At 42.7% G+C, this 12,146-nt stretch overlaps 4 protein-coding genes across 4 annotated transcripts; all 4 read left to right on the plus strand.

Annotated features, from left to right (window-relative positions):
* Positions 1-545: 545 nt before the first annotated feature.
* Positions 546-1,444, plus strand: LOC121806827 (zinc finger protein CONSTANS-LIKE 4-like). The gene is made up of 2 exons (XM_042207018.1): positions 546-728; positions 1,049-1,444. Exons 1-2 carry the CDS (start codon positions 546-548, stop codon positions 1,442-1,444), a joined length of 579 nt encoding a protein of 192 aa, XP_042062952.1.
* A 1,676-nt stretch (positions 1,445-3,120) lies between these two features.
* Positions 3,121-4,019, plus strand: LOC121806914 (zinc finger protein CONSTANS-LIKE 5-like). Its single transcript, XM_042207127.1, has 2 exons — positions 3,121-3,303; positions 3,624-4,019. Exons 1-2 carry the CDS (start codon positions 3,121-3,123, stop codon positions 4,017-4,019), a joined length of 579 nt encoding a protein of 192 aa, XP_042063061.1.
* Positions 4,020-5,695: 1,676 nt separating this feature from the next.
* LOC121807008 (zinc finger protein CONSTANS-LIKE 4-like) lies at positions 5,696-6,594 on the plus strand. The gene is made up of 2 exons (XM_042207225.1): positions 5,696-5,878; positions 6,199-6,594. The coding sequence occupies exons 1-2, from the start codon at positions 5,696-5,698 to the stop codon at positions 6,592-6,594; spliced, it is 579 nt and encodes a 192-aa protein (XP_042063159.1).
* Positions 6,595-8,270: 1,676 nt separating this feature from the next.
* On the plus strand, positions 8,271-9,169 carry LOC121807099 (zinc finger protein CONSTANS-LIKE 5-like). The gene is made up of 2 exons (XM_042207329.1): positions 8,271-8,453; positions 8,774-9,169. Exons 1-2 carry the CDS (start codon positions 8,271-8,273, stop codon positions 9,167-9,169), a joined length of 579 nt encoding a protein of 192 aa, XP_042063263.1.
* Positions 9,170-12,146: the final 2,977 nt, after the last annotated feature.

The raw sequence follows: 12,146 nt of genomic DNA on the forward strand, positions 1-12,146 counted from the left end.
GCTAACGATCCTTCGTTAGTTTGTTCGAAACCAAAAAAAACACAAAAAAATATCATTGGTATTCATCCTTGAACCCCAAAATCTCCTTCTGATTCCATATCTCCTTGAAAGATGTTCTCCGGCTGCAGCAAGAATTTTACCTAAATCCTTCACAAATACACCTAAACAAACCAAATCAAAAACCACCCCTGAGATCTAATTACCAGCCATCTCTTAGAGACAGCCACCAGAATTGACGAAGCATCCACCACTGAGAAGGTTATCACTGATTTCGGAACTGCAATGGTCGGGTGAAGATGGCCATGGAAAAAGACAAGTTATCCGGCTGAGAGGGCGAGAACCTAACCAACCGGACAACTTGTAATAGAAACACCCTTGGAGCGGATGATGAAGGAGTTGGCGTAAGGGCACCTAGAAGATTGATGAAAAGAGAGAAGTGAAAGCAGCCCGTCACTGTAGAGTATGAGCTGCCGAGAAGGGCGAGGAAATGATCAAGTAGATGCCGGAGAGAAAGCAAAAGGAGTCTAAGGCCGGCGAGATGGAAGATGCAGCCAAGGAAGCAGTCACCGAGGAGGAATGACCAAGAGCTGCCTGGAGAGATGCCCGCCTTGATGAAGGAACCTGTGGGTGAAACATCACGCTCGGAGACGTTGAGAACGCCAAGAAGGATGAGGAGGCTAGAGAAGTCGCCGCCAAGAACAGTTGTCCACAAATCGTCCGATAGGCTGGTCACCAATTGAGCGTCGCCGCCCTGCCGCTTAAAGAGAAGAAATCAGCGGAAGAATCCTCAGTTTGTCCGGCCGAGGGGGAGAATAAGTATGCGACCGAACAACCCCTCTCCAAATATATGTTGGCTGAGAAGTAAAGCTACCGTCGAGGGCAGTCGTGAAGACTCAACGCAGTGAAGACGATAACCGACCGCCACCTAATGGTGGTAATCCGACCGCAGCAACGGAGCTTTCCGAAAGGGTCTGATCAGAAGGAGCGAGTGGCAGCACGATTGGTGAAGAGCAGCTGCGACTTCGGCTTTGGAGGCCACTAATGTCAGGACAAGGGAGATGGTGCGAATTATTCTGCTCTTGGAAATAAAAAGGCATGGTCATCGTCAATCGAGGTCGGCTTTGTGCCAGACGGAAACGCGGAAACATCTTATCCTTTCTCCTTGAGCTCAATCTCCGATCCGATCACGAATCACGTAACGCCGGCGGCCGGAATGGATAGAGAAGCCAGAGTATTACAGTATAAGGAGAAGAAGAAAAACCGGAAATTCGAGAAGACGATCCGTTACACGTCGAGGAAGGCCTACGCAGAAACGCGGCCGAGAGTCAAAGGCAGATTTGCAAAGAGAACCGATTCAGAGGCTGAAATCGACGGAATTATCAGCTTCGTCTCCGACAATCTTATCGCCGGTGCAGGTTACGGCATCGTCCCGACGTCGTTTTAAGAGATGAATCGACGCATTTCTAGTGATGAGAATAGCCGGAGAAGGGAGATGCAAAATGTGAGGTGGAGTGTAGTCTGCCGAACAAGTAGCGGCAGGTTCTGTTGGAGATGAGAATAGAAGGAGTAAAAGGAGGCGCTGTTAGTTCTCTCCTCAATTTGGGTTTGCAAGAAAATTTGGGCTAATATTATTGGGCTCAAGAAAGTAAAAAAGGAAAAGGGAAAAGAATATGGATTCATTTTATTTGAGCGGAATGGGCCAAGAATGGCATTCCAAAATTAAGCTTTGGGCTGCAAATTAAAATCAGTCCAAAGACGAGTAAGCTCCTCGACACGAGTCAAAATTGTCAGTCAGAAAGAAAGCTCCTCGACACGAGTCAAAACTGTCAGTCAGAAAGAAAGCTCCTCGACACGAGTAAAAAATGTCGGTCAGAAAAGAAAGCTCCTCGATACGAGTAATAACTGTCAGTAAAAAAAAAACTCCTCGACACGAGTAAAAACTGTCAGTCAGAAAAAAAGCTCCTCGACACGAGTAAAAAAACTGTCAGTCAGAAAATTGAAGAAACTCCTTGAAATGAGTCTAAACTTTCAATGATGAAGAGCTCCTTGATAAAAGCCTAAACTTTCAATAAAAAAACGAAGAAGCTCCTTGAAACGAATCTAAACTTTCAATGAAAAACAAAACTCTTTGATACGAGTATAAACTATCAATGATGAATTGAAGGAGGTCTATGATACGAGCATAAACTGTCAATGAAAAGCGAAGGACTCCTGAATACGAGTATAAACTATTTATCAAAGTGAAGATCGTGCAAGTTAAGTTTCGAAAAAACTCGATACTTAACTTGAGGGGGAGTGTTGGAAAGATCACTTTTGGTGTCCCAAGTATATTGGGAAAAGAAAGTGTGGAGTCTCAAGAATATTGGAAAAAGTCACTTTAGAGTTTCAAGGAATATAACATTAATAGTGTTATAGTTCCAATTGTTTAGTTCCTAGTTACATTACTTCTCTAGTCCTATAAATAGGGATGTACTATGTATCAACAAAACAATCCAAAATCAATCACAATGTAGCCTTCAAGAGTTCCATCACTTTTATATTCCGCATTTTACTTTTTAACATGGTATCAGAGCAGCTAACGATCCTTCGTTAGTTTGTTCGAAACAAAAAAAAAACACAAAAAAATATCATTGGTATTCATCCTTGAACCCCAAAATCTCCTTCTGATTCCATATCTCCTTGAAAGATGTTCTCCGGCTGCAGCAAGAATTTTACCTAAATCCTTCACAAATCCACCTAAACAAACCAAATCTAAAACCACCCCTGAGATCTAATTACCAGCCATCTCTTAGAGACAGCCACCAGAATTGACGAAGCATCCACCACTGAGAAGGTTATCACTGATTTCGGAACTGCAATGGTCGGGTGAAGATGGCCATGGAAAAAGACAAGTTATCCGGCTGAGGGGGCGAGAACCTGACCAATCGGACAACGTGTAATAGAAACACCCTTGGAGCGGATGATGAAGGAGTTGGCGTAAGGGCACCTAGAAGATTGATGAAAAGAGAGAAGTGAAAGCAGCCCGTCACTGTAGAGTATGAGCTGCCGAGAAGGGCGAGGAAATGATCAAGTAGATGCCGGAGAGAAAGCAAAAGGAGTCTAAGGCCGGCAAGATGGAAGATGCAGCCAAGGAAGCAGTCACCGAGGAGGAATGACCAAGAGCTGCCTGGAGAGATGCCCGCCTTGATGAAGGAACCTGTGGGTGAAACATCACGCTCGGAGACGTTGAGAACGCCAAGAAGGCTGAGGAGGCTAGAGAAGTCGCCTCCAAGAACAGTTGTCCACAAATCGTCCGATAGGCTGGTCACCGATTGAGCGTCGCCGCCCTGCCGCTTCAAGAGAAGAAATCAGCGGAAGAATCCTCATTTTGTCCGGCCGAGGGGGAGAATAAGTATCCGACCGAACAACCCCTCTCCAAATATATGTTGGCTGAGAAGTAAAGCTACCGTCGAGGGCAGTCGTGAAGACTCAACGCAGTGAAGAAGATAACCGACCGCCACCTAATGGTGGTAATCCGACCGCAGCAACGGCGCTTTCCGAAAGGGTCTGATCAGAAGGAGCGAGTGGCAGAACGATTGGTGAAGAGCAGCTGCGACTTCGGCTTTGGAGGCCACTAATGTCAGGACAAGGGAGATGGTGCGAATTATTCTGCTCTTGGAAATAAAAAGGCATGGTCATCGTCAATCGAGGTCGGCTTTGTGCCAGACGGAAACGCGGAAACATCTTATCATTTCACCTTGAGCTCAATCTCCGATCCGATCACGAATCACGTAACGCCGGCGGCCGGAATGGATAGAGAAGCCAGAGTATTACAGTATAAGGAGAAGAAGAAAAACCGGAAATTCGAGAAGACGATCCGTTACACGTCGAGGAAGGCCTACGCAGAAACGCGGCCGAGAGTCAAAGGCAAATTTGCAAAGAGAACCGATTCAGAGGCTGAAATCGACGGAATTATCAGCTTCGTCTCCGACAATCTTATCGTCGGTGCAGGTTACGGCATCGTCCCGACGTCGTTTTAAGAGATGAATCGACGCATTTCTAGTGATGAGAATAGCCGGAGAAGGGAGATGCAAAATGTGAGGTGGAGTGTAGTCTGCCGAACAAGTAGCGGCAGGTTCTGTTGGAGATGAGAATAGAAGGAGAAAAAGGAGGCGCTGTTAGTTCTCTCCTCAATTTGGGTTTGCAAGAAAGATTGGGCTGATCTTATTGGGCTCAAGAAAGTAAAAAAGGAAAAGGGAAAAGAATATGGATTCATTGTATTTGAGCGGAATGGGCCAAGAATGGCATTCCAAAATTAAGCTTTGGGCTGCAAATTAAAATCAGTCCAAAGACGAGTAAGCTCCTCGACACGAGTCAAAATTGTCAGTCAGAAAGAAAGCTCCTCGACACGAGTCAAAACTGTCAGTCAGAAAGAAAGCTCCTCGACACGAGTAAAAATGTCGGTCAGAAAAGAAAGCTCCTCGACACGAGTAAAAACTGTCAGTAAAAAAAAAGCTCCTCGACACAAGTAAAAACTGTCAGTCAGAAAAAAAGCTCCTCGACACGAGTAAAAAAACTGTCAGTCAGAAAATTGAAGAAACTCCTTGATATGAGTCTAAACTTTCAATGATGAAGAGCTCCTTGAGAAAAGCCTAAACTTTCAATAAAAAAACGAAGAAGCTCCTTGAAACGAGTCTAAACTTTTAATGAAAAACAAAACTCTTTGATACGAGTATAAACTATCAATGATGAATTGAAGGAGCTCTAAGATACGAGCATAAACTGTCAATGAAAAGCGAAGGACTCCTGAATACGAGTATAAACTATTTATCAAAGTGAAGATCGTGCAAGTTAAGTTTCGAAAAAACTCGATACTTAACTTGAGGGGGAGTGTTGGAAAGATCACTTTTGGTGTCCCAAGTATATTGGGAAAAGAAAGTGTGGAGTCTCAAGAATATTGGAAAAAGTCACTTTAGAGTTTCAAGGAATATAACATTAATAGTGTTATAGTTCCAATTGTTTAGTTCCTAGTTACATTACTTCTCTAGTCCTATAAATAGGGATGTACTATGTATCAACAAAACAATCCAAAATCAATCACAATGTAGCCTTCAAGAGTTCCATCACTTTTATATTCCGCATTTTACTTTTTAACATGGTATCAGAGCAGCTAACGATCCTTCGTTAGTTTGTTCGAAACAAAAAAAAAAACACAAAAAAATATCATTGGTATTCATCCTTGAACCCCAAAATCTCCTTCTGATTCCATATCTCCTTGAAAGATGTTCTCCAGCTGCAGCAAGAATTTTACCTAAATCCTTCACAAATCCACCTAAACAAACCAAATCAAAAACCACCCCTGAGATCTAATTACCAGCCATCTCTTAGAGACAGCCACCAGAATTGACGAAGCATCCACCACTGAGAAGGTTATCACTGATTTTGGAACTGCAATGGTCGGGTGAAGATGGCCATGGAAAAAGACAAGTTATCCGGCTGAGGGGGCGAGAACCTGACCAATCGGACAACTTGTAATAGAAACACCCTTGGAGCGGATGATGAAGGAGTTGGCGTAAGGGCACCTAGAAGATTGATGAAAAGAGAGAAGTGAAAGCAGCCCGTCACTGTAGAGTATGAGCTGCCGAGAAGGGCGAGGAAATGATCAAGTAGATGCCGGAGAGAAAGCAAAAGGAGTCTAAGGCCGGCAAGATGGAAGATGCAGCCAAGGAAGCAGTCACCGAGGAGGAATGACCAAGAGCTGCCTGGAGAGATGCCCGCCTTGATGAAGGAACCTGTGGGTGAAACATCACGCTCGGAGACGTTGAGAACGCCAAGAAGGCTGAGGAGGCTAGAGAAGTCGCTTCCAAGAACAGTTGTCCACAAATCGTCCGATAGGCTGGTCACCGATTGAGCGTCGCCGCCCTGCCGCTTCAAGAGAAGAAATCAGCGGAAGAATCCTCATTTTGTCCGGCCGAGGGGGAGAATAAGTATCCGACCGAACAACCCCTCTCCAAATATATGTTGGCTGAGAAGTAAAGCTACGGTCGAGGGCAGTCGTGAAGACTCAACGCAGTGAAGACGATAACCGACCGCCACCTAATGGTGGTAATCCGACCGCAGCAACGGAGCTTTCCGAAAGGGTCTGATCAGAAGGAGCGAGTGGCAGCACGATTGGTGAAGAGCAGCTGCGACTTCGGCTTTGGAGGCCACTAATGTCAGGACAAGGGAGATGGTGCGAATTATTCTGCTCTTGGAAATAAAAAGGCATGGTCATCGTCAATCGAGGTCGGCTTTGTGCCAGACGGAAACGCGGAAACATCTTATCCTTTCACCTTGAGCTCAATCTCCGATCCGATCACGAATCACGTAACGCCGGCGGCCGGAATGGATAGAGAAGCCAGAGTATTACAGTATAAGGAGAAGAAGAAAAACCGGAAATTCGAGAAGATGATCCGTTACACGTCGAGGAAGGCCTACGCAGAAACGCGGCCGAGAGTCAAAGGCAGATTTGCAAAGAGAACCGATTCGGAGGCTGAAATCGACGGAATTATCAGCTTCGTCTCTGACAATCTTATCGCTGGTGCAGGTTACGGCATCGTCCCGATGTCGTTTTAAGAGATGAATCGACGCATTTCTAGTGATGAGAATAGCCGGAGAAGGGAGATGCAAAATGTGAGGTGGAGTGTAGTCTGCCGAACAAGTAGCGGCAGGTTCTGTTGGAGATGAGAATAGAAGGAGAAAAAGGAGGCGCTGTTAGTTCTCTCCTCAATTTGGGTTTGCAAGAAAATTTGGGCTGATCTTATTGGGCTCAAGAAAGTAAAAAAGGAAAAGGGAAAAGAATATGGATTCATTGTATTTAAGCGGAATGGGCCAAGAATGGCATTCCAAAATTAAGCTTTGGGCTGCAAATTAAAATCAGTCCAAAGACGAGTAAGCTCCTCGACACGAGTCAAAATTGTCAGTCAGAAAGAAAGCTCCTCGACACGAGTCAAAACTGTCAGTCAGAAAGAAAGCTCCTCGACACGAGTAAAAAATGTCGGTCAGAAAAGAAAGCTCCTCGACACGAGTAAAAACTGTCAGTAAAAAAAAAGCTCCTCGACACGAGTAAAAACTGTCAGTCAGAAAAAAAGCTCCTCGACACGAGTAAAAAAACTGTCAGTCAGAAAATTGAAGAAACTCCTTGAAATGAGTCTAAACTTTCAATGATGAAGAGCTCCTTGATAAAAGCCTAAACTTTCAATAAAAAAACGAAGAAGCTCCTTGAAACGAGTCTAAACTTTCAATGAAAAACAAAACTCTTTGATACGAGTATAAACTATCAATGATGAATTGAAGGAGCTCTATGATACGAGCATAAACTGTCAATGAAAAGCGAAGGACTCCTGAATACGAGTATAAACTATTTATCAAAGTGAAGATCGTGCAAGTTAAGTTTCGAAAAAACTCGATACTTAACTTGAGGGGGAGTGTTGGAAAGATCACTTTTGGTGTCCCAAGTATATTGGGAAAAGAAAGTGTGGAGTCTCAAGAATATTGGAAAAAGTCACTTTAGAGTTTCAAGGAATATAACATTAATAGTGTTATAGTTCCAATTGTTTAGTTCCTAGTTACATTACTTCTCTAGTCCTATAAATAGGGATGTACTATGTATCAACAAAATAATCCAAAATCAATCACAATGTAGCCTTCAAGAGTTCCATCACTTTTATATTCCGCATTTTACTTTTTAACATGGTATCAGAGCAGCTAACGATCCTTCGTTAGTTTGTTCGAAACCAAAAAAAAACACAAAAAAATATCATTGGTATTCATCCTTGAACCCCAAAATCTCCTTCTGATTCCATATCTCCTTGAAAGATGTTCTCCGGCTGCAGCAAGAATTTTACCTAAATCCTTCACAAATCCACCTAAACAAACCAAATCAAAAACCACCCCTGAGATCTAATTACCAGCCATCTCTTAGAGACAGCCACCTGAATTGACGAAGCATCCACCACTGAGAAGGTTATCACTGATTTCGGAACTGCAATGGTCGGGTGAAGATGGCCATGGAAAAAGACAAGTTATCCGGCTGAGAGGGCGAGAACCTGACCAATCGGACAACTTGTAATAGAAACACCCTTGGAGCGGATGATGAAGGAGTTTGCGTAAGGGTACCTAGAAGATTGATGAAAAGAGAGAAGTGAAAGAAGCCCGTCACTGTAGAGTATGAGCTGCCGAGAAGGGCGAGGAAATGATCAAGTAGATGCCGGAGAGAAAGCAAAAGGAGTCTAAGGCCGGCGAGATGGAAGATGCAGCCAAGGAAGCAGTCACCGAGGAGGAATGACCAAGAGCTGCCTGGAGAGATGCCCGCCTTGATGAAGGAACCTGTGGGTGAAACATCACGCTCGGAGACGTTGAGAACGCCAAGAAGGCTGAGGAGGCTAGAGAAGTCTCCTCCAAGAACAGTTGTCCACAAATCGTCCGATAGGCTGGTCACCGATTGAGCGTCGCCGCCCTGCCGCTTCAAGAGAAGAAATCAGCGGAAGAATCCTCAGTTTGTCCGGCCGAGGGGGAGAATAAGTATCCGACCGAACAACCCCTCTCCAAATATATGTTGGCTGAGAAGTAAAGCTACCGTCGAGGGCCGTCGTGAAGACTCAACGCAGTGAAGAAGATAACCGACCGCCACCTAATGGTGGTAATCCGACCGCAGCAACGGCGCTTTCCGAAAGGGTCTGATCAGAAGGAGCGAGTGGCAGCACGATTGGTGAAGAGCAGCTGCGACTTCGGCTTTGGAGGCCACTAATGTCAGGACAAGGGAGATGGTGCGAATTATTCTGCTCTTGGAAATAAAAAGGCATGGTCATCGTCAATCGAGGTCGGCTTTGTGCCAGACGGAAACGCGGAAACATCTTATCCTTTCACCTTGAGCTCAATCTCCGATCCGATCACGAATCACGTAACGCATGCGGCCGGAATGGATAGAGAAGCCAGAGTATTACAGTATAAGGAGAAGAAGAAAAACTGGAAATTCGAGAAGACGATCCGTTACACGTCGAGGAAGGCCTACGCAGAAACGCGGCCGAGAGTCAAAGGCAGATTTGCAAAGAGAACCGATTCGGAGGCTGAAATCGACGGAATTATCAGCTTCGTCTCCGACAATCTTATCGCCGGTGCAGGTTACGGCATCTTCCCGACGTCGTTTTAAGAGATGAATCGATGCATTTCTAGTGATGAGAATAGCCGGAGAAGGGAGATGCAAAATGTGAGGTGGAGTGTAGTCTGCCGAACAAGTAGCGGCAGGTTCTGTTGGAGATGAGAATAGAAGGAGAAAAAGGAGGCGCTGTTAGTTCTCTCCTCAATTTGGGTTTGCAAGAAAATTTGGGCTGATCTTATTGGGCTCAAGAAAGTAAAAAAGGAAAAGGGAAAAGAATATGGATTCATTGTATTTGAGCAGAATGGGCCAAGAATGGCATTCCAAAATTAAGCTTTGGGCTGCAAATTAAAATCAGTCCAAAGACGAGTAAGCTCCTCGACACGAGTCAAAATTGTCAGTCAGAAAGAAAGCTCCTCGACACGAGTCAAAACTGTCAGTCAGAAAGAAAGCTCCTCGACACGAGTAAAAAATGTCGGTCAGAAAAGAAAGCTCCTCGACACGAGTAAAAACTGTCAGTAAAAAAAAAGCTCCTCGACACGAGTAAAAACTGTCAGTCAGAAAGAAAGCTCCTCGACACGAGTAAAAAAACTGTCAGTCAGAAAATTGAAGAAACTCCTTGAAATGAGTCTAAACTTTCAATGATGAAGAGCTCCTTGATAAAAGCCTAAACTTTCAATAAAAAAACGAAGAAGCTCCTTGAAACGAGTCTAAACTTTCAATGAAAAACAAAACTCTTTGATACGAGTATAAACTATCAATGATGAATTGAAGGAGCTCTATGATACGAGCATAAACTGTCAATGAAAAGCGAAGGACTCCTGAATACGAGTATAAACTATTTATCAAAGTGAAGATCGTGCAAGTTAAGTTTCGAAAAAACTCGATACTTAACTTGAGGGGGAGTGTTGGAAAGATCACTTTTGGTGTCCCAAGTATATTGGGAAAAGAAAGTGTGGAGTCTCAAGAATATTGGAAAAAGTCACTTTAGAGTTTCAAGGAATATAACATTAATAGTGTTATAGTTCCAATTGTTTAGTTCCTAGTTACATTACTTCTCTAGTCTTATAAATAGGGATGTACTATGTATCAACAAAACAATCCAAAATCAATCACAATGTAGCCTTCAAGAGTTCCATCACTTTTATATTCCGCATTTTACTTTTTAACACACTTTTCATTACATTTTTTAAAACTCTTGTCTTCTTCAACTCACTTTTAATTATATTTCTTAAAACATGCGTCGGTTCAAAGTGAGACAATATCTGAGGGACGGAGGGAGTACTACTTACTAATTACTATATTTATCAATTTTCCAAATTTTATTTTATTATTTCTGGTCGTAGAGATCTGATTAATTTATTTTATTTTACTGTCTTTTGATTTATTACCGTTTATATATTTTCGTTTATTTTTTTTACTCATAAGAGATATACCGATCAAATTGTAGATCGATCCAAATAACTGCGGTCTTATGATTTTCTTTACTATTATTTATTTTTTCTTTTTAATGGAGAAAATATTTACTGATTTGGGGACCAATACTATGCGTTTGTTTATATATTTAATTTGATTTATTGTTCTTTTAATGAAATTGCATATATATAACTCTGTTACCTGTAAGTCAATTTGGTTCATAATTGTTACATTTTGACTTTTGAGATACTAAATCAAATTAAGATGATTTTCATAATTTCGACTACTTTGATCTTCAGAATTTGCAAAAGATATTCGGTTTATTAATGCTATTATGGTTAACCACTTTTAGAATCCCAGTCAGTGTAGCAAATCGTAAGCATTCCTTTGTAAAGTGTGAATCTAAGTTTGATTTGCCTACTAATGAAGTCCATAAATATATCGAGTTTATTTGTTATAACAAATTATTATGTGAGTGTAGTATTTTATTGCCTATTGATTTTACTGTTCATATATAGACACACATTTATTTATTGCCTATTGATGTTATTTAGTTATATTTTTGTATTTTATTTCTATAATTATATGATTTGATTTATTTTCTTATAATAAGTTACTAGTACTATCTTTTTGCATTCGTGCATGGAGTATTTGTTATGTATGGAACCTTCTTACTCCAACTAAAATACTTTACGGAAGGAATTTAGAGAAAGAAAACTTGGTCTCTCCAGGGTTTCGCTCCTTCATTTAATCGAATGTGATGCATGCACAGATCAGGGCTAATCCCTACCAAGTCAGAAAGTGTCCAACCAATAGCGTTCTTGTTCCTTCGGATGACTTTCAGCAGCTCCTCTTCCTGTTCCTCGATCAAGTTGCTGTTGATAATCACCGGAAAAGTCTCATTCGCCTCAAGGTAAGCATACTTTAAGCCTGGCGGAAGTGTTTTCAACTCCTTCTTGGGAACATCTTTTTCCTGGGGCAGGGGGTTCTTTTCTGCAGCTCCAGTCGTCATCCCCTTAGTCGATCCAGGAAGATCTTCCTTGCTTGCCCCATAAAGTGTCTCCCTCGATCTGGCTAGCTCGGGCTTGGTGCAAAATTCCAGAATTGCTTCTGCTAGCTCTTCATCTGACAACTTGCTCGTATTCATTGCTTGGCACCAACTGGCCACCTCCTTATCAACAGCATGACTCATCTCTGAGTTCTCAATCTGTCCCTGCATTAATTCAGTCTCGAGGTATTCCTGGACCAAGGGGTTAATGATATCTACAGAATGCATATTTTCAACATCAAGTGGCTTCTTCATTGCCTCATCTATGCTGAATGTATATTTATCCCCATTGTAATCGAGACAGATAGTACCATCAAAGACATCAATGATAGTCTTAGCAGTTCGTAGGAAAGGTCTCCCCAATAATACTCCGCCAGACTCTACAGACTCATTATCGCTCATCTTAATCACATGGAAGTCAGCCGGGTACAGGAAGTCGTGTACCTTGACTATTACGTTCTCGAGCACTCCTTCAGGGCAGATGCATGACCTGTCCGCCAATTGGATCACAACCTTCGTATCCACCATACCTACTCCCACTAACCTCTTGTATATGGACAGGGGTAA

The sequence above is a fragment of the Salvia splendens genome, chromosome 1 (assembly GCF_004379255.2).
Source record: "Salvia splendens isolate huo1 chromosome 1, SspV2, whole genome shotgun sequence".
In the NCBI taxonomy this organism is placed as follows: Eukaryota; Viridiplantae; Streptophyta; class Magnoliopsida; order Lamiales; family Lamiaceae; genus Salvia; species Salvia splendens.

Excerpts from the sequence above, each read along its gene's own strand:
- LOC121806827 (XM_042207018.1), top strand. The coding sequence starts at position 546 with ATGCAGCCAAGGAAGCAGTCACCGAGGAGGAATGACCAAGAGCTGCCT. Across the intron at positions 729-1,048 it reads ACAAATCGTCCGATAGGCTG|GACAAGGGAGATGGTGCGAA; the intron begins GTCACCAATTGA and ends CACTAATGTCAG.
- LOC121806914 (XM_042207127.1), top strand. The coding sequence starts at position 3,121 with ATGCAGCCAAGGAAGCAGTCACCGAGGAGGAATGACCAAGAGCTGCCT. Across the intron at positions 3,304-3,623 it reads ACAAATCGTCCGATAGGCTG|GACAAGGGAGATGGTGCGAA; the intron begins GTCACCGATTGA and ends CACTAATGTCAG.
- LOC121807008 (XM_042207225.1), top strand. The coding sequence starts at position 5,696 with ATGCAGCCAAGGAAGCAGTCACCGAGGAGGAATGACCAAGAGCTGCCT. Across the intron at positions 5,879-6,198 it reads ACAAATCGTCCGATAGGCTG|GACAAGGGAGATGGTGCGAA; the intron begins GTCACCGATTGA and ends CACTAATGTCAG.
- LOC121807099 (XM_042207329.1), top strand. The coding sequence starts at position 8,271 with ATGCAGCCAAGGAAGCAGTCACCGAGGAGGAATGACCAAGAGCTGCCT. Across the intron at positions 8,454-8,773 it reads ACAAATCGTCCGATAGGCTG|GACAAGGGAGATGGTGCGAA; the intron begins GTCACCGATTGA and ends CACTAATGTCAG.